At 63.7% G+C, this 17,570-nt stretch overlaps 1 protein-coding gene across 1 annotated transcript; it reads left to right on the plus strand.

The window, feature by feature from the left end:
• The first annotated feature begins 1,045 nt into the window (after nucleotides 1-1,045).
• On the plus strand, nucleotides 1,046-17,276 carry PHLDB1 (pleckstrin homology like domain family B member 1). Its single transcript, XM_051638681.1, is given in 26 exon segments — nucleotides 1,046-1,482; nucleotides 2,578-2,679; nucleotides 3,039-3,162; nucleotides 3,237-3,407; nucleotides 5,036-5,161; nucleotides 6,382-6,782; nucleotides 6,784-7,488; nucleotides 8,145-8,387; nucleotides 8,470-8,607; nucleotides 8,694-8,831; nucleotides 10,254-10,382; nucleotides 11,378-11,533; nucleotides 11,635-11,745; nucleotides 11,824-11,913; nucleotides 12,207-12,329; nucleotides 13,583-13,741; nucleotides 14,115-14,279; nucleotides 14,579-14,695; nucleotides 14,803-14,896; nucleotides 15,057-15,101; nucleotides 15,500-15,785; nucleotides 15,880-15,970; nucleotides 16,049-16,195; nucleotides 16,326-16,545; nucleotides 16,626-16,711; nucleotides 16,953-17,276. Coding segments are annotated over 26 exon segments (4,500 nt in total). The 5' UTR covers nucleotides 1,046-1,290; the 3' UTR covers nucleotides 17,094-17,276.
• Nucleotides 17,277-17,570: the final 294 nt, after the last annotated feature.

Below are 17,570 nucleotides of genomic sequence, written 5' to 3' on the forward strand. Positions count from 1 at the left end.
GCGGCCCCCGCCGCCCCTCGCCCGGGTGGGATGGGGCCGGCTGGGTCTCCGTGTGGGGCAGCCCCAGGAGCAGCCTGCTTGCTCCCCGCTGGTTCTGTGCCAGAGACGGGCTCCCTCTCCGCAGCTGCCGGCGGAAGGGACAGTTGTTTACTGGGGCGGAGGGTGTGGGAAGGGGTGAGCGCGCCCTAAGCGCGTTAGCAGATGGGGAGTGAGCAGGCAGGAGGCCAAGTTGGACGGAGGCTGCGATGCTGCGCACCCGTTAGCTCTGGCTTCCTCCCACGGTTCATCCGGCCCCAGGGAAGGAGGAAAGGCCGTGGTGCCATGAGCTGCCATGTGCTGTCCCATGCATGCTGAGTCCCGGGCACGGCTGGCACCGCGGCGGGTGCATGGCAGGGTGTGCCGAGCTGTGCTCCAGCGCATTAGCGTGGCCCTTGGCTAGCGTGGGCTGGTTGTGCCCCAACCAGTGACACACAGTGCGGCTCCGGGGTCTGGCACCAAGATGCTCTGATGGGGCGCGAGGCAGGTTGTGCTCTGTCTGTGTTTGGTCTTGGTGGGCAGCAGCAGGTCAGGCATGAGAGGACCCCCAATGGCAGTGGGGTGCAGGGGGTCCCTGGGGGAGGCAGTGTGCTGGTGTGCAGCCTTCCTGGCGTCGGTGGGGCTGGGCGTCCTCCCAGGTGAGGCCTCTGCCTGCACTGGGAGAAGAAAGGGGCTTTTGTCCTACGGGGTCGAGTGGGCAGCCCTGGGCGGGGGGGGGAGGAGGCAGGGGGGACAGGGGCTGTTCAGCAGTAACCAAGCCCGACCCCTTGGCATTTGCTGCCTTCACCGCTTCCCACGGCGGGAACAAGCAGCGCGTTCGGCAGGCGGTGGCGGGAGAAGAAAGGCCGCCTTGTCTGCCCTAGTGGTGGGGCGCCGGCTGCGGTGCTGTGCTCCCGCCCCGCATTCCTCCAGCAGAGCTGGCTGGAGAGAGGCTGCACCCCTGAGAGAGATGGGCTGGGGGCACGGCACGCGTCCTCTGCGCGGCGAGGAGCCAGGTGAGGGGCTCTGCTGGGGTGGAGGGCAATGCCAGCTGGCCAGCAGCAGTCAGGGTCGGCATGGGGGAGCAGCCAGATACTGGAGACGCCCTGCAGCCCATGGCAGGCGGGGAGAGTTCAGGCAGCAAATTAGGCAGGAGCATGGAGAGGTCCTCCAGGTGGTGGGGCCAGGGGACCCCCACTCTACTCACCCAGCAAAGCCTTGAGGGGAAGGGGTTAACACCAGCACAGGATCCCACTCTGGCCCCGCTCCCTTCCGATGCAGCAGCCCTGCCCCTCCTGGCTTTTCCTCCCTCCCCGACATTGTGTCCGGGCCTGGGTGCAGGCGTGGGGCACGGGCTCAACTGGGCTGTGGCGTCTCCAGATGCTGGGAAGCACAGCTCCCCTGCGACCAGGGAACATGGGCACGCTGCCGTGCAGGGTTCTGCTTGGCACCAGGGCCAGGAGGCAGGTAAGAGAAAGTGGGTGTCCTGCCTAGGCAGCTGGTGGGCACCAGGGAGCTGCTCCCGGGGTACCGCATCTCTGCTGCTCCAGGGCACAGGGCAGCTGCAGTCCCGCTGGAGCCGTCGCCATGGGGCAGCTGGCGCTGGTGTCACACAGAGCTGCCTGGGCTCTATCCCAGCCCTGATCCCACGCCTGGTGTTTTCCAGTGTTTCATTTTTTCCGCAGTGTGTAATAGCCACTCGCTCGCCCCCACAGCTGAGCCGGGGGGGTCCTTCGCCCCACAGGACGCTGGGGCTGGCAGGACCATGGGCAATACTGCAGGGAGCCAAGCCTGGGGCTCCTCCTGGTGCTCCTGCCTGCCCCATGACCAGATCCTTAACAGGGGTGCTGAGTGCTCCCTGGTTCAGGTCCCACCTGCCCAGGAAGGGTTAACCTACGTTCAGCCAGGCCCCAGCGGAAGGGAGGGACGTGGGGAGCAGCAGATGGTAAATTTAGTAACCCCGAAGCATCCCGGGCTGTGATGGTGGTGTGAGCGCCGGGTGACGGAAATCGATCCTCCCCTGGCTGCCTCCTGCCCACGCAGAGAATGCCAAGGGGTAGCTGCTCTGGCAGGAAGCAGTGCTGGAACCTGGTGTGGGCATGTGTGCCAGCTGGGCAGGGCATGGGCAGGAACATGGCATGGGCAGGGCCACTGCATGCTCAGTTGGGCTGGTGTACCTCGAGGCACTGCTGTGTCTGGCAGGACCAAAGATGTGTCCCCAGATGCTAGGGATGGGCACGTGTGGGCATGCTGGGGCTTGCCACAGGGAAGGCAGATGTTGCTGGGCACAGCTGGATGCTGTGCTTGTGTGTCCTTCTCCCCCAGCACCCAGCAGGGTCTGGCTGCCCATCGCTCTTAGTTTTGAGGTTGTTCATTTTCCAAAGCTGAGCCGGCTCCTTTTAGGACTATGTACTGTCCTGACCATTGAGGATATTCCTGTGTGGCCAGGGATGTTTACCTCACTGGGTGGGGATGCTCAGGCTGCCCACAGGGATGTGCAAGACGGACTTAGCAGAGCCCAGAGTTATCACCTGTGATGATGTCCTCTGTTTCTCCTGGCAGCAGTCTGTGCCTGAGAGCACCCAGCGTCCTCAAGTGGGCATCATGGAGGCGCCTGGCAAAATCCCAGCCAGCCCTACCCACAGAGTCCAGACCATCATCCAGGTGAGCACCCTGGGGCCTCTGCCATGCAGGAGCTTGGGGGTCCGACCGGGAGCCCTTCTCCTCTGCAGCCTGCCCTGCCACAGATGGCTGTGCTGCCCTCTGGCCTCTCCTCACCCTAATCCTATTATGGGATCGGTGGCAAAGCCAATTGAGTTGAGAGGCTGGCAGCTCCGATCCTCTTAGAGGCAGCTCGAAGCCTCAGGGATCATCTTATGGAGCCCTCAGCTCCTGTATCCCATTGCTGGACTGTCCTCTCTGGGCATTGTTCCCTGCCTTCTGAGCAGCTGGAGCTGGGTGGCTGCACAGGGTTGCAGACTGCAGCTGCAGGGGCTGCCAGCATCCCCTCCTCTCCCCTGCAGAACAGCCCCCTGGACCTGATTGACACAGGAAGGGGGCTGAAGGTCCAGACAGAGAAGCCGCACTTGGTGAGCCTGGGCAGCGGCCGGCTCAGCACTGCCATCACCCTCCTGCCCCTGGAGGAAGGTAAATGCCAGCTGCTGGGGGTACCCACGGGCATGCCAGTAGAGGGGACACTGAGCCACTCATTCTGCCCACAGGGAGGACCACCATCGGCACGGCCGCGAGGGACATCGTCCTGCAGGGCCCCGGCCTGGCACAACAGCACTGCTACATCGAGAATGTGCGGGGGACGATCACCCTGCACCCCTGTGGCAACGCCTGCTCTATCGATGGTGTGCCCCTCCGGCGGCCCACGCGCCTCACCCAAGGTAAGGACAGGAGCAGGACCCGGTGCTGGCAGGCGGGGTCATGCCGTTGCGTGTCGGGGTGTTTGTGGATCCATTCTGCCATGGCACCTCCCCACTGGGATGCTCCTACATCCTTGGTGCAGGATGGGGATGTGCTGGGTGCCGACACCGTTTGGGAACCGGCTCTGCCGTATGCCCGGGGGCTGTGCAGCGCGTGAGGTCGGGCGGGCGAGGGCAGCTTCTTGGCTGCCTTTGTCGTCGGGGTCACCCCCCATTTCCCCAGTGATGCTGAGCCGGGTTTAGGAAAGGGAGATGAAGGAAGAACACAGCGTGGGGGTCCGGGGCACGGGTCCGGCGACCCGCCTGTGTGTGTAGGTTGCCGGGCGGGCTTAGCCACGATGTCCTCCCCCACCGGGGACGCGGACAGAGCCGGGGTGCATTCCCCGCCTGGTTTCTCTCCCTGCCCGGCTCCCGGTGGACCCTCCCGGGCGAGGCCCGGCCCCCTGCCCGCCCCTCCCCGGGGGCGGTGCGCGTCTGCCGGGCGCGGCGGCGGTAGCGGCTGGTGAGTGTGGCGGGACTGGGGGGGGCTACGCGTGTCCGCGGTCCGGGATGGGGGTTAGGGAGGGCTCCCCTTCCTCCGCGGCGTGTACAGCTCCCGGGCACCCCCCAAACAACCGCGCTGTCCCCACGGCGCTCTCGGGAGGGGAGCTCCGGGTGGGCGCTGACCCTCGGGGGACAATGGAGCCGCGTGGCCGCCGGGGAAGGGGCGCGACGGCCCCGGTGTGGGGGACCGCGGTGTCCCGCCGCGTCCCACGGTGGGTTCTGGGAGTCGGGGGCTGCGGGCAGGGACCGGCCGAGCTCCCAGTGCTGCTGCTCGAGTGGCCGCAGGCGGGGTCAGCGTCTGTCTCCGGCCACCTCACGGGCTGTTAGGCCGACAGAGTGTGGAGTGGGGCACCCCGCTTCTCTGGGGCCATGCACGCTTCGCCGGTGCTGGCACGCGGCGCTGGGGCCGGTCGGTGATGCCCCGAGCCGAGGAGTGGCTGGGCTGGAGGAGCCATCGCCGACCCGGGCGCTGGCATCTATTTGTGCCATGGCGTTTGTCTGTACGGCCTCTCGCTTGCCTTCCCGACAGCCCGGCCTGCTGAGTGCTCCAAAAACCGCGTCCCCTCCGGCGAGGGATTTTCGGCGGCGGCTGTCGAGCCTCTGCTCGGGCTCTGGCAGTTGCTTCAAAGCGGGGTGTGTCCGCGCACGGAGCCTTTCTGCCGCCCCGCGCCCCTCGGCACGGTGGGCAGCACCGGCCCCGCTCCTCTTCCTGAGACACCTTTTTCCCCAGCGGCCGCTTTGGGCCAAAAAGAGGCTGTTTGGAGCCGGGGACAGGAGCGGTCTTGTCTGCAGCTGGCAGCGGCGCAGGCCCTGGCGTGCCGGCAGCCGCCCCCCCCGCAGCCCTGTCGGGGACCCCAGCTGTGCCTGCGCCTGCCACGTGCTGCCGGCACTGACCTGGATTCCAGCCTCCCCTTAAGCCTCTGCGGACGGCAGGAGCCCGCTCCCCTTCCAGGGGCACGGCACGGGGCTGGGCAGCCCCTGGCTCCTGCCTTGCCTCTCTCTGCCTGGCGTGGCCGGTGGCTGAGCCCCCTCCCCTCTGTCCCCAGGGTGCACCATCTGCCTGGGCCAGGCCACCTTTCTCCGCTTCAACCACCCTGCTGAGGCCAAGTGGATGAAAAGCATGATCCCAGCGGAGGGCAGGAGCCCGGCGGCAATCTGTGGGCTGACAGCAAGTAGGTGCCACCTCTCATCCCATGCCACCAGCCTTCCCAGCATGTGATAGTCTCCGTGCCCAGGCTGCCCTTCTTGTGTCCAGCCATGGATGTGCTAGTTGTTGATTTGGCATGGAAGCTGCCTGGGTGTTTGTTAATGATTAATATTGCCATGGAAAGAGGTAATTGCAAGTGCTGTGAGGCATGGCTCCTGCCTCTGCCCAGCCTGGCCATGGCAGAGCTGTCACCTGTTGGCCTGTGCTGGGGTTACAGAGTGTGTGGGACCCCCCAGCTGCCTTGGAGCCAGTGTTTACATGCCAGGGTGGCCGTGCGGAGGCTGTGAAGGCCGTTTCCCCGGCTGCAGTCTCTGTCTCGCTGGCTGCTTATCTTGCTGCGTCTGCCTGTCTGTGGGGCCCAGTGCCTGCGCTGAGCTCCGGTGCCGCGCCCGGGGATGTCCGAGCCCCCGGCAGCCATCCCTGTGCCAGCAGCCCTGCTCTGACCGGCACGCCCTGGCACAGGGAGAGGAGCTTGGCAGCCGCTTGGTGCCACGTGTGTCGCGGGAAGGCAGCACGCCTGCAGCTGGGGGACGGGAGGAGGGATGTGGGGAGGTGTTGTGGCCACAGCACATCCGGTGGCTGCGGAGCATCCCGCGTGGGGCCGGCCGGGATCGCCATGGCAGGGCTGCAGCACGGCTCTCTGCCACAGGGTGCTAGGGGTGACGCAGCCAGGGTGGCACGACGTCCTGGCCGCACTCCACCCCTGCCACTGTGAGCTTGTCCCCTGAGTGACAGGCACATCGGTGCTGTGCTGGGAGGACAGGGCAGCCAGGGCAGGGGACACCCCAGCCAGGGAGACTGCGGGTGACATGGTGGTGGGTCTGGATGCATGGTGAGTCTGTGATCAGTGGTTTTGGCCGCTGCATCTCTGCCCCCCTGCTGGGGTGCTGTAACGTGCCAGGGCTGGGCAGGGGGCAGCTGCTCCCCAAGGACTGGGGCCGGGAGCTATGGGCAGCAGAGGGATGCCAGGATCAGGCGGCTGGGCTGCACTATCGGGTTTCTGTCACGCTGGTGATAGGACTAGTGGGATGCTGGCCGGTACGATGGCAGTGAGGGGCAGTGACCCAGCTCTAGCCCTGCCAGGCTGTGTGGAGGGAAGATGGAAGTTGCACCAGGAGATCTCAGTGAGGGTGGGGGCTGTGGGGGTTCCCATAGTGCTGATGGTGCCTCTCTATGTCCCTGCAGAGCCTGAGGGCCTGGTGAATGGTGGCCGCCAACTCGCCGAGTGCCCGCGTCCCAGCCACAGCTCCCTTGTCAGTTCCATCGAGAAGGACCTGCAGGACATCATGGACTCGCTGGTGCTGGAGGAGTCGCCGTCCCCCAGTTGCAAGAAACCTCCTGCCTGTGGCCAGTCCCCTCTTTCCTCCATGGTTAACGGGGGTGGGCGCTGCCTCCTGTCCCCCCCACCCAGTCCGAGTGCCACCTCAGGGGGCTCCAGCTATGAGAACGCCTCCCCCCCATTCTCCCCCCTCTCCTCCCCAGCCAGTAGCGGTGGATACACCAGCCCCTCGCCCAGCAGCCAGGAGCAGGGTCCAGCCGCGCCTCCCCTGGTCCCACTCCGCTCCTCCAGCTACAACCATGCCGTGCAGCCCCCGCCCCAGCGCCCGCCCCCCCCCCCCCACTGGGGTTCCAGGTGGGCCTTGGCTAGCTGAGAGGCTTGGGGACCACCAGGCAGGCAGCCCCCGGCTGACACCCAGGGCAGCCCCACGGACACGGGCTGCCCTGCAGGAGCGGCCCCCCAGTCCCTTCCGGGAGCCACGGGATGCCCCAGCTCCTGGCCGGCAGTCCACTGGCAGGGCCATCCCAGAGACCCGGCTGCAGCCCCCTGAGAGCCCACGGGCAGCCCGGCGGAACGTGGAGAGCATGCGGGAGCTGCCTCCTCTGAGCCCCTCCTTGTCGCGCCGGGCTGCCAGCCCCCGTGCAGCCCCTGAAGCCCCCTCCCCACAGCCCCGGCTGGGCAGGGAGGTGCCTGGCAGCCCCCGTGCTCGGCGCAAGGGCCCAGAGGAGCTGAGGGGAGCAGGGAGTCCTTCGCCCCCGCTGCTGGCAGGGAACCCCTTGTGTCGCCCCAGCTTCAGCACCTGCCCGACATATGGGCTGGGTTTCTCGGCCATGCCCTCACCCCGACAGAGCCCTCATGCTCCCAGGAAGGCCTTGGGGGACCCACGGCCACTGACAGGGCCACGGGAGCGCAAGAACAGCATCACCGAGATCAGCGACAACGAGGATGAGCTGCTGGAATACCACCGGCGGCAGCGGCAGGAGCGGGTGCGGGAACAGGAGATGGAGCGCCTGGTGAGACCTGGGGTTCCGGGGCTGGGGGGCCGTTTTGGGGATGCTCTTTGCAAACAGTGTTTTGGCTTTTGCTGCTTTAAAACCCAGCCCTTGCCGCTTGAGGATTTGCTGCAGCTGCCAGATTATCTGGGGGGATTACGGCCTGGAGCAGCCGTCATTGAGCAGCAGCTCTCTGCAGCACAAAGCCCCCAGCTCGCAGCAGCCTGGGGAAACCCGCTGAAATTGTGGTGCTCCCAGCTTTGCAAAACCATCCAAGTCTTGTCTGGCTGTGTTGGCTGGTGACAGTGTCGCAGCTTTGTGGGCACTGTGTCTATATTTAGGGTGGACGGAGTTTTGTGGAGCCAGCAGCTGCCTGGGTGGGGTTTGCCTTGTGCATCTGCTGGAGCCCTGTTTGCTCAGTCCTGACTCACACCGGCGCCTGAGTCACTGCCTGGAAATAGCGAAGGTGGCCGGCACTGCCGCCTGTAATTAGCCCGTCTCCAGCCCCCAGCACTTCGCATGCCTGGCTCTGGGGTCAGGGCAGGCTGCATCGGGCTTCGCAATGTTCCCAGCCTGTCTCAGCATGCAGGCAGGACAAGGAGTCTGCATCTCGGCACCTCCCCTCGGCACAGGCCCTGTGCTGGGACGGGCACCATGCTGACCATTCTTCCCGATAGGAGCGGCAGCGGCTGGAGACCATCCTGAACCTCTGCGCCGAGTACACCAAGACAGAGGGAAGTGAGCCAGATGAGCTGCAGCAGCTCCTGGCTGGTGATGTGGATGCTGGCCGGCAGGTGCCTGGCAGTGCCATGGCTCTGGGCCATACGGCCAAGGAGCTGCGGCAGAGGGAGAGCCTGGAGCGGTCGGATGAGGAGAACCTGAAGGAGGAGTGCAGCAGCACTGAGAGCACCCACCACGAGGTGAGGGGACAGCTGTGCTGTGCCGTGCTATGCTGTGCCGTGGCACACCGTGCCACGCTGTGCTGACCTGCCTTCTCTGCAGCATGAGGAGCTGGCAGGTCCGCGGGCCAAGGAGGCTCAGCGGCTGGAGGAGGAGCGTGCCGGGGTCCTCGGCCACCTTGACCAGTTGAAGGGTCGCCTCAAGGAGCTGGAGCAGCAGCTACAGGAGACGTCACGAGAGGTAAGGGGATGTGTCCCTTGCCCCATGTCATGGGCAGGAGCTGGATCTGGCCAGGGCAGCCATCCTGATGCTGCTGCCGCCACCAGGCAGAGATGGAGCGGGCGCTACTGCAGGGTGAGCGGGAGGCCGAGGTGCTGCGGCTGCGGCAGGAGCAGGAGGTGGCCCAGCAGCTGCAGGAGAAGCTCTCCAGCCTGGACACCAGCATCCGGAAGGAGCGGGACAAGGTGAGGGGCTCTGGGCTCCCCACTGTGGGCTGTGCCATTCCCATCCTGATGCTCGCATCTGGTGCTGTGGTGTTCTGGGGACACATTCTCCTCTCCTGGGCTCTGCAGAGGCATCCAGGAGCACCCACTTGGGTTTGCATCATGAGGGTTCTGTCTGTCCATCTATCCATCCATCTGCCTGGGATGGAGCAGAGTAGGGCTGACACTTGGGCAGTGTTTCGGCCCCTTTCCATCTTGCTGGCAGTGTCTGTGATGCGGGTCTTTGCCAGATGGCTGCTGCCTGCAGTGGGCAGCACCCACACAGGGTGGGAGCCTCGGCGTTCCTTGCCCTTGTTGGGGCTGTGGCCTGTGGCAAGTCCCTCTGCGTCTTTGCGTGTGATGGCAACTGTCGCTGTAGTATCCATCTTGCTGGAGTTGGCTGGGAATTCACTGCAGTGTTTCACTTGGCTCGGTGGCTGAGGAGGGGATCCCAGACCCCTTCCCCTGGACTCGTCGCTGATGCAGTTGGTGCCGTGGTCCACCCACCATGGCCAAAGTGACATGTTTGTCCTGGCTGCTGGTTGCCAGCTCTCTGGCAGCCTTGTGGGCAATGTGACATGGCCCTGGGCAAGCTGCTTGGTGGTGGGGGAACCACCAGCACCTGGCTCTCTGCTGCCTGTGGCCGGCATTCCCTGCAGCCTGTGCCTAGGTCCCTGGGGGTCTGGCTGGCCTAATGGCTGGGGTCCTTGGGCTATTTGGTTGCCCATGGATGGGCAGAGCTGACAGCTGTGTCCCCGCAACATTTGGGGGTTTTGTTCTGGTTCTGGTCCTCCAGCACTTTGCAGACATCTTCTCTAGCCAGGGGCAGAGCCAGGAGAGAAGCACAGGGAACCCCACCAATCTCTCTGCTGACCTAACCACCCGCTTTCCTAACCACCCTGCATTAACTGCACTAACGGTGTCTGCTCTAAAGTCTGACATCACTTCTGACATCTGTGCTAGCACCATCCTGCCCTCCATGTGTCCTCCCCGTGTCCCTTTGCGGGGATCCCTGTGTCTCCCTGCTGCTGCAGCTTCAGAGTGGGGTTTCTTGCAGTAGGTTTGCAAGACTGGAATGGCTTTGTCCATGCTGTAAACAAATGTCTTTCACTGCCCATAAGTGGGCCTTGGGCATGGAAACATGAGGCTGAGGTCAAGGGCTGGCAGTAACCACTCTAACACCTGGGTCCTGTGGCTGCTGATCTCTCAACACCCCGCAGTAGATGCAGTGATACTCCTCCCCATGAGCCCCCTTTTTTCCCTGCTGAGCCCCTCTCTAACTGCAGCTTCTGCATGGTGCCGACTTGAGAAGTGTGTTTTCTCTCTTTTTTTTTTTTCCTTTTTTTTTTTTCTTTTCTTTTTCTTTCTTTTTGTTTTGTTTTGTCTCATTCTCCCCTGATTCAGGAAAGGGCAAAGGTTGATGCTGAAAGGAAGGAGTTAGAGCACCTGCGGGCGCTTTACCATGAGTCGAAGACCCACCTTGATAAGTGCCCCGAGTCACTGCGGGAGCAGTTGCGGGAGCAGATGCGAAGGGTCAGTGTCTCCCCCTACCCCTGCCGGACCGTGGCCCACCTCCCCCTGCTCCAGCTCAGGCCAGCTGTTCCCCGCCTGCTGGGGCCGCACTGGGAGCGCCGCACCCGGGCTGGAGGCGGCCGGCACCGGCCATCGCCCTCCCGGTAAGCTTGCCACTGGCCCAGGGTGTGGGGCTGGCTCGGTAGCCTGGGGACCACCACGTCCTCCTGCCTCTGCTTCCAGCTCATTCTCTCAAGCGTTTATTGACACAGTGCCGTCGCTTTACCGCTGGTCTGCAGCGTTTTTTCTGCATTATCTGGTATTTTCTGGTGGTGGCCAACATTCCCCAGCCCGTGGACAGCGCCTGCCCAGCTCTCACGGCCACAGTGACCCACATTGGATGTGGGTCCTGGCACGCAGGGATGGCAATGGGGCAGTCCCGGGGTAGGGGAGCCCTCAGTAGCCTCCAGGCCAGCAGTGTCATGCTGTGCCATGTGAGCGATGGGTGCCCTGTTCCTGGAGCAGGGTGACACCAGTGCCATTGGTGACAGTGGTGCAGGACCTGAGCCGAGTGCTGCTTGGGGTTGCTGTCAGTGCTGGGTAGCTGGAGGATGTGCAGGCTCGTCCGTGGGGGCTCTGCTGCCCCTCAGCTGGGTGGCGGGGGCCATGTCCTGGCGGTTGTGCCAGCACATGGTATTTTGCCACCCAGCAGGGCACAGTGCTGGCCAAGGATGTGGTTTAATGGGGTCTCCAAGGGCTCAGGGGAGTGACAGCTCTGAGCTGGCCATTGCCTCTGTTGTTTTCTCTGGAGGTTGCTGGTGTCTCTGTGTCACTGGAGCTGAGCTGTAGAGAATGCTGCCTTCCCGTCCTCACAGGACACCAGGACAGGCTTTGGCATAGGTTCCCATTCCTGGCCAGCACCAGCAGGATGTGGGGGCATGGTGGGAGGTTTTGCTCTGGGATGCAGAGGTGCTGGTCTGGAGGGATTGACCCACTGTGCCCTCGTGTCTCCGAAGGAGGCAGAGGCACTGGAGACTGAGGCCAAGCTCTTTGAGGACCTGGAATTCCAGCAGCTGGAGCGGGAGAGCCGCCTTGAGGAGGAGCGGGAGGCACGGGGCCAGCAACTGCTACAGAGCCGGGCCGAGTGCCATCGCAGCATTGCCCGCAGGAAGGTGGGGATGGAGGCAACAGTGGGTCTGGGCTGAGCCCCCCAAGCCCTCGCTGAGCCCCCCTGGCTGTCTGGTGGCCAGCTTATCCCCTGCCTCCTCCCCAGGAGCGGGTGGCAGCCCTGGAGGCACAGTCTGCCCAGGTCCGGCTGCAGAGCACACAGGAGGCTGAGCGCCTGGCTAGGGAGAGGCACAGCATTCTGCAGCTCCTGCAGAAGGTAACACAGCAGTTGGGGGGTGCTGGGGGTGGTAGCAGCCATAAACTGCCTCTAATCTCCCTGTTGTCCCATGCTCAGGAGAAGGAGAAGCTCGTGTCTCTGGAGAGGCGATACCAGCTCGTCACAGGCGGCAGGAGCTTCCCCAAGATGTCCTCAGCTCTCAGAGAGGTGAGTGGCGAGAAGGGGGTTGTGGGGACAGTGGGGATAAGCCTGGGGTCTTATCTTTGCTGGAGAGTGAGTGTGGAGCTGTGCAGGTGCTGGTACGGGGGACTTTTCCAGTTCATGTCCAAAGGATTAGGTTGCCCAGCTGCCTGGCTCATGGCTGGGAACAGGGAGCTGGAGCCACGATGCCCTCAGGGACCACAGAGAGGGACAGGATGACAGAGTCCCCTGCACCTGCCCGCCATGGGGTTGCTGGTGCCCGCGATTCCCTTGCCTACCTGGTTTTTGCCCCCCAACAGGAGACCCTCCATATCTCAGAACCCTATGAGATGGCAGAGGGAACTCAGGCCCTGAGCCCCCTGTCAGCAGCATCTGCCTCCTTTGCTTCTCCTGCTGCCCGCTCCTACCCCAAGGCACAAGAGGTAACTGGACTAACTGCATGTGCTTGCTCACTTGCCCCTCACACAGACTAATCTGGCTTTTGGGAGCAGGGCATCCCCACAGCAGCCTAGCTGCAGTGTTCCTTATTTACCTCCGATGCTTATTAGTGCTCAGACCCGAATTTCAGGTGCTCTCCTGAGCCTGCTGGGCATCCCAGGTCCTGCTGCTGCCCTTGATGGCGTGGCACAGGTATCCCCACACTTGCCCCTTGCTCCTGACAGCATCCTCTAGGGTCCTGCTAGCCTGGCTTTCCCAAAACAAGAGCAAATCCATGTCTTTAGCATGTTCAGTTCAGAAAGGAAAGTGGATTTTAAGCTGTCTCAGGGCAGCTTGAGGTGCCTCAGCTGGTGCTGTCGCACCCAAGAAGGCATCTGGCCGGGGACTGTGGGGCACACCAAGATCCGGGTGATGGGAACAGCTGATGGCAACTGGGCCCTCAGCCCCTGCTGGCACCAGCAGAGCTGCACCTGAGGCAAGAGTGCAGCTCAGTGCTGTGCAGGGGTCAGCCAGGTGGGGCAGGTGGCCGTGGGGCACACGTGCGTGGGGAGATTGGCTCCTGCTTTGCAGTCAGCAATGCCAGTGCATGGCTCTAACTCTCCTCCTTCTCCGCCGTGGATTTCTAGGAGTACATGAGGCTGTCTGACGTTTTCAGGTTCTGCAGCCATGCGCATGGCCCCAGCCTGGACACTAAAGCTTCTGCTGCTGCCCCTGCTGCTGCTCAGCACTCTTTCTTGCTTGCTGTGCCCCCCGCAGCTGATGAGGTACCTGCCCCAGAGCATGCTCGGGTTTGCTCCTGTGGGTTGCCCCCAGCATCCTGGTGAGGATACTGTGGACCTTGGGGCTTCCCTGTGAGCCCTGTGCTCAGAGCCTACCTCCCCTTTGGGCTGGGGGTCTGGTTGGGCTGCAGCTGAGCAGAGAACAGAGGCTGGAGCCGCCTGGTCTCCTTGCCAGAGAGCACTTCCCAGTGGCTCTGGACAGCTTTGCCTTCTGGGGTGGCAGCTGTGGGGTGGGAGGGTGGCCTTTTACAAGTGGAACCTGGTCCTGGCTGCCAGTCCCAGGTGAGGAGAATGTAGGGCAGGGGCAGGGATCTGACCTGGTGCCCAACTCCAGCCGCCCTTCCACCTGGGAACCTGGCACCCTTTTTGGAGGACTAGAGCTGTCTGTTCATGGCCCTGTGCCTCCTTGCCCTTGCTCATGCCTTTTGTCCCAGTTTAATCCATTTCTCTCTACCCAGTACGTGACTGTTGAGCAGCTCTCAGGCATCCTGGGTGGCCTCTGCACCACTGCTGCTTCCCCGCTGTGCTGTGCTCCTCCAGCTCTTTCATCCTCAGGCTGCACTGCTCCTCATCCTCCTCCTCTTCCATCTCACTCTTCTCCCTCCGTCTCTGCAGAGGTTTGTGCCCCTTTTCCCTCCCTTCCGCTCCACGCTGTCCCCGGGAGGTGATGGGGAGATGATGGGGATGCATGGGATGGGGCGAGCTGTGGATGGGGCCAGGTGCTCGCCATGCTGCACACCCCTCACCGCCCTGCCCAGTGCTCTGCTGCCTGCCTGCATCAGCTTTTGCTGGCCCTGTCAGCAGCAAAGGGGTCCCGGAGCTGCCAGGGCCCAGCCAGGGAGCGCACAGGATCCCTGGGGATCTACAAGTCCCATTCAGGATGGTGCAGGCAGGGATGCTCCCATCCTCTGTCTCTGTGTGTCTGTCCCTCCTGCTATGTTTCATCCTCCCTCCTTTCTCCCTTCTCTGTCACACGGCATCTCTCTCCAGATGGAGCAGCAGCTTCCAGGGGGCCCCGTCTGGCTCCCAGCACTTGATTTAGAGAAGTGGTACCAGGAGGTCATGGCTGGCTTTGAAATCTCCTCTTCTGTCTCTCCTCCTTCTTCCCCTCCTCCGCTTCCATCTAAAGCTCACTCCTCTCACAAACCTCTCCAGGTAATCCCAGCTCCTTGACGCTTGGGCTCAGGCTTTGGGGCTGCTGACCACAGCAGTAGTAGAGCAGTGCAGGGACATTCCTGCTGGCTCTGCACCTGGGGAAGAGCAGATCCACAGTGGGCAGCACAACTGGGGCATTCAGCTCCTGTCTTCTTTTGCCTGTGCCGCTGCCAGGACAGCACTGACACAGGGGCAGGGTCTGAGGAGGGGGTGCTCAGCCCTGCCATCAGCAGAACCATCCATCCAGGGGGGCTTTAGCAGCCCCTGTGCCCCTCTCACCTCCACGTCTCTTTTCCCAGGTCTATCGTGCCAAAACAGAGGGTGATGCTGGTGCCCTCACCCCTCGGATGAAGAGTGGGACTCCCTCATCCTCGCAGCTCAACCTCTCTGTGCTGGGGCGCAGCCCCTCGCCCAAGGTATGGCTGCCAGGGAGGAGCTGGGCATCTTGTGGCCCTGGATGCCTGGCCGTGGCTCCCTGTGCCAGCCCCTGTCCCCACGGCTGACCACCTAATGTCCTGCCCAGGGCCCCCCGAGCCCAGCAGGCAGCCTGCCCCGCAACCTGGCGGCCACGCTGCAGGACATCGAGACCAAGCGCCAGCTGGCCCTGCAGCAGAAGGGTGAGCTCTGGCTCTGCTCTGGGAGACACTTCCCCCACTGCTGCCAGCCGATGGAGCGTGGCTGCCGCGGTGCCCCGGTGGGACGTGGTGCCTCTCTCACAGTCTCTCGCTCTCCCCCCTCTCTCCCTCCTGACCCATCCACCCGACGGCACGTCTCCAGCCGAGTCACTCCCAGCAGAGCCCTTGCAGCCAGGTGATCCACCAGGTAGAGACGTGGGGCGGCTTGGCCTGCCCGGAGCAGCCCCCAGGCAGCAGCACGGCTGTTTGCTGGCACAGGAGGGGCATGGCCAGCCCAGGACTCCCTTGTGCCTCTCGGCCTCTGCTCAGGGACAGCCCTGAGCATCCCTGACCTGCTGATGCTTTGCCCAGCCTGCTCCTGCCAGCCTGGCACTTGTACCCCCTTGGCTGCCTGGGGTCCCTCCTTCTGCCCGGCCCGTGCTGCTTGTGCCGTGCCGTGCTTGCCAGGGAGTAACGACAGCAGCTCCCACCTCCATACCTGACATCCTTCCCCAGCTCCTTCAGTGCCTGCGGCATCTTCTCCTGTCCGCCCTGTGTAGCTCAGAGCTGGGTGCACTCAGTTCTTGTCTTCTGCCTGTCACATAGGTCAGCAGGTGATCGAGGAGCAGCGGCGGCGGCTGGCGGAGCTGAAGCAGAAGGCAGCTGCCGAGGCTCAGTCCCAGTGGGAAGCCCTGCGCGGGCAGCCCCCCTTCCCCGGTGCCTTCCCCCCGCTTGTGCATCACTCCATTCTCCACCACCACCGTCCCCATGGGCCCCGTGCCGAGGAGCTGGACCACGCGTACGACACTCTCAGCCTGGAGAGCTCAGACAGCTTGGAGACCAGCATCTCCACTGGCAACAACTCTGCCTGCTCACCTGACACCATCTCCAGGTAACCCTGGGGCCGGAGGGACAGCCCATTCTCCTGGCTCTGCTGCCGGCTCCAGGTCCTTCCAGCAAGGACGGCAGCTGTGGGTGTCTTGCAGTGCCAGTGGGATGGAGGTGGGGAAGATCGAGGAGATGGAGAAGATGCTGAAGGAGGCACATGCGGAGAAGTCACGGCTGATGGAGTCCCGGGTGAGCAGGGGCAGTGTCGGGGTGGCCGGCCAGGGCATGGGTCCCTATCCCCAGGGCTGAGCCTACGTGTGCCAGCAGGAGCGGGAGATGGAGCTGCGGCGGCAGGCGCTGGAGGACGAGCGCCGGCGCCGGGAGCAACTGGAACGCCGGCTGCAGGATGAGACCGCACGGCGGCAGAAGCTGGTAGAGAAAGAGGTCAAGCTGCGGGAGAAGCACTTCTCACAGGTGTGGGGCAGGATTTCCCCTCTCTCAGCCTGGCCCGTGAGGCCGAACCAGCTCCCCACCCATATCCCGGCATGGAGACATGGCTCTTGCCACTGCTGGACAGCTTTGCAGGGCTCTGTTGCTTTTGCAGGCTCGTCCCCTGACACGGTACCTCCCCATCCGCAAGGAGGATTTCAACCTGCGGCTGCACATCGAGTCCTCGGGCCACAGCGTGGACACCTGCTATCATGTCATCCTGACAGAGAAGATGTGCAAGGGCTACCTGGTTAAGATGGGCGGCAAGATCAAGTCTTGGAAAAAGCGCTGGTTTGTCTTCGACCGCATGAAGCGCACCCTCTCCTACTATGTGGGTGAGTCCCTGTGCCATTGTCCCCTCCCTGTGCCATCGCCCACAGCTCTGTGGTTGACACTGGTTCCTTCTCTTGGACAGATAAACATGAGACAAAGCTGAAGGGTGTTATCTACTTCCAAGCTATTGAGGAGGTTTACTACGACCACCTCCGTAGTGCGGCAAAGGTGAGCACTGGGAAGCGCTGCTGCCCTTGTGTCAGCTGGGAGCCCCCAGCACTCACTGTCCCCCTGCCTTGGGGCACAGCTTGTGCTGGGGATGCTCTGGATCAGTCAGTGTTCCCTCATGGCTCCAGCTCCTTGTGGTCCCAAGGGCAGGACCCCAGTACTGAGCTTGATGGGGGTGTGAGGGGGGCACGCCACATATTGGAAGGGGTGAGCACTGACCCTGTCCCCCTCTCATCCCCAGAGCCCCCACCCTGCGCTCACCTTCTGTGTCAAAACCCACGACCGCCTCTACTACATGGTGGCCCCCTCAGCTGAGGCCATGCGCATCTGGATGGACGTCATCGTCACCGGGGCTGAGGGATACACCCAGTTCATGAACTGAGGGACGTGGGGGTGCTCACAGGGGGGCTGTGGTCCATGCCAGGGTGGGGGATCTGCCCTGTGCCCCCCACTCAGCCGAGGGAATAATTGTTTTGTTGTTTGTGTTTTTTAAATATTGACTTTGTAAAAACGAAATTTTATTGGAAAGGTGTCACAGCGCTGAACGGTAAAGAGCTGCCAACGACTCGCCGGTCCCCGGAGCTTTGTATCGGGGTGTGGGGACCGGGACAGGACCCGCGGCGGGGGGCCGGGGCGGAGCCTGTGGCGGGGTCGGGGCGGGACCGGGGGCCGAGGCGGGGCCCGGGGCGGGCCCGGGGGGCGGGGCCCGGGGCGGGGCCGGTGGCGGCGCGGCCGCTCTCAGCCGCCAGGGGGCGCGGGAGGAACCCTAGGGCAGCACGTGGCGCTTGTTGCCGTCCGGTTGCGCGTGCGTGTGGTGCCGCCACGCGCAGTCCCTCCCGCCGCCCCGCCCCGGCCCCGC

The sequence above is a fragment of the Apus apus genome, chromosome 22, assembly GCF_020740795.1.
Source record: "Apus apus isolate bApuApu2 chromosome 22, bApuApu2.pri.cur, whole genome shotgun sequence".
Lineage (NCBI taxonomy): Eukaryota > Metazoa > Chordata > Aves > Apodiformes > Apodidae > Apus > Apus apus.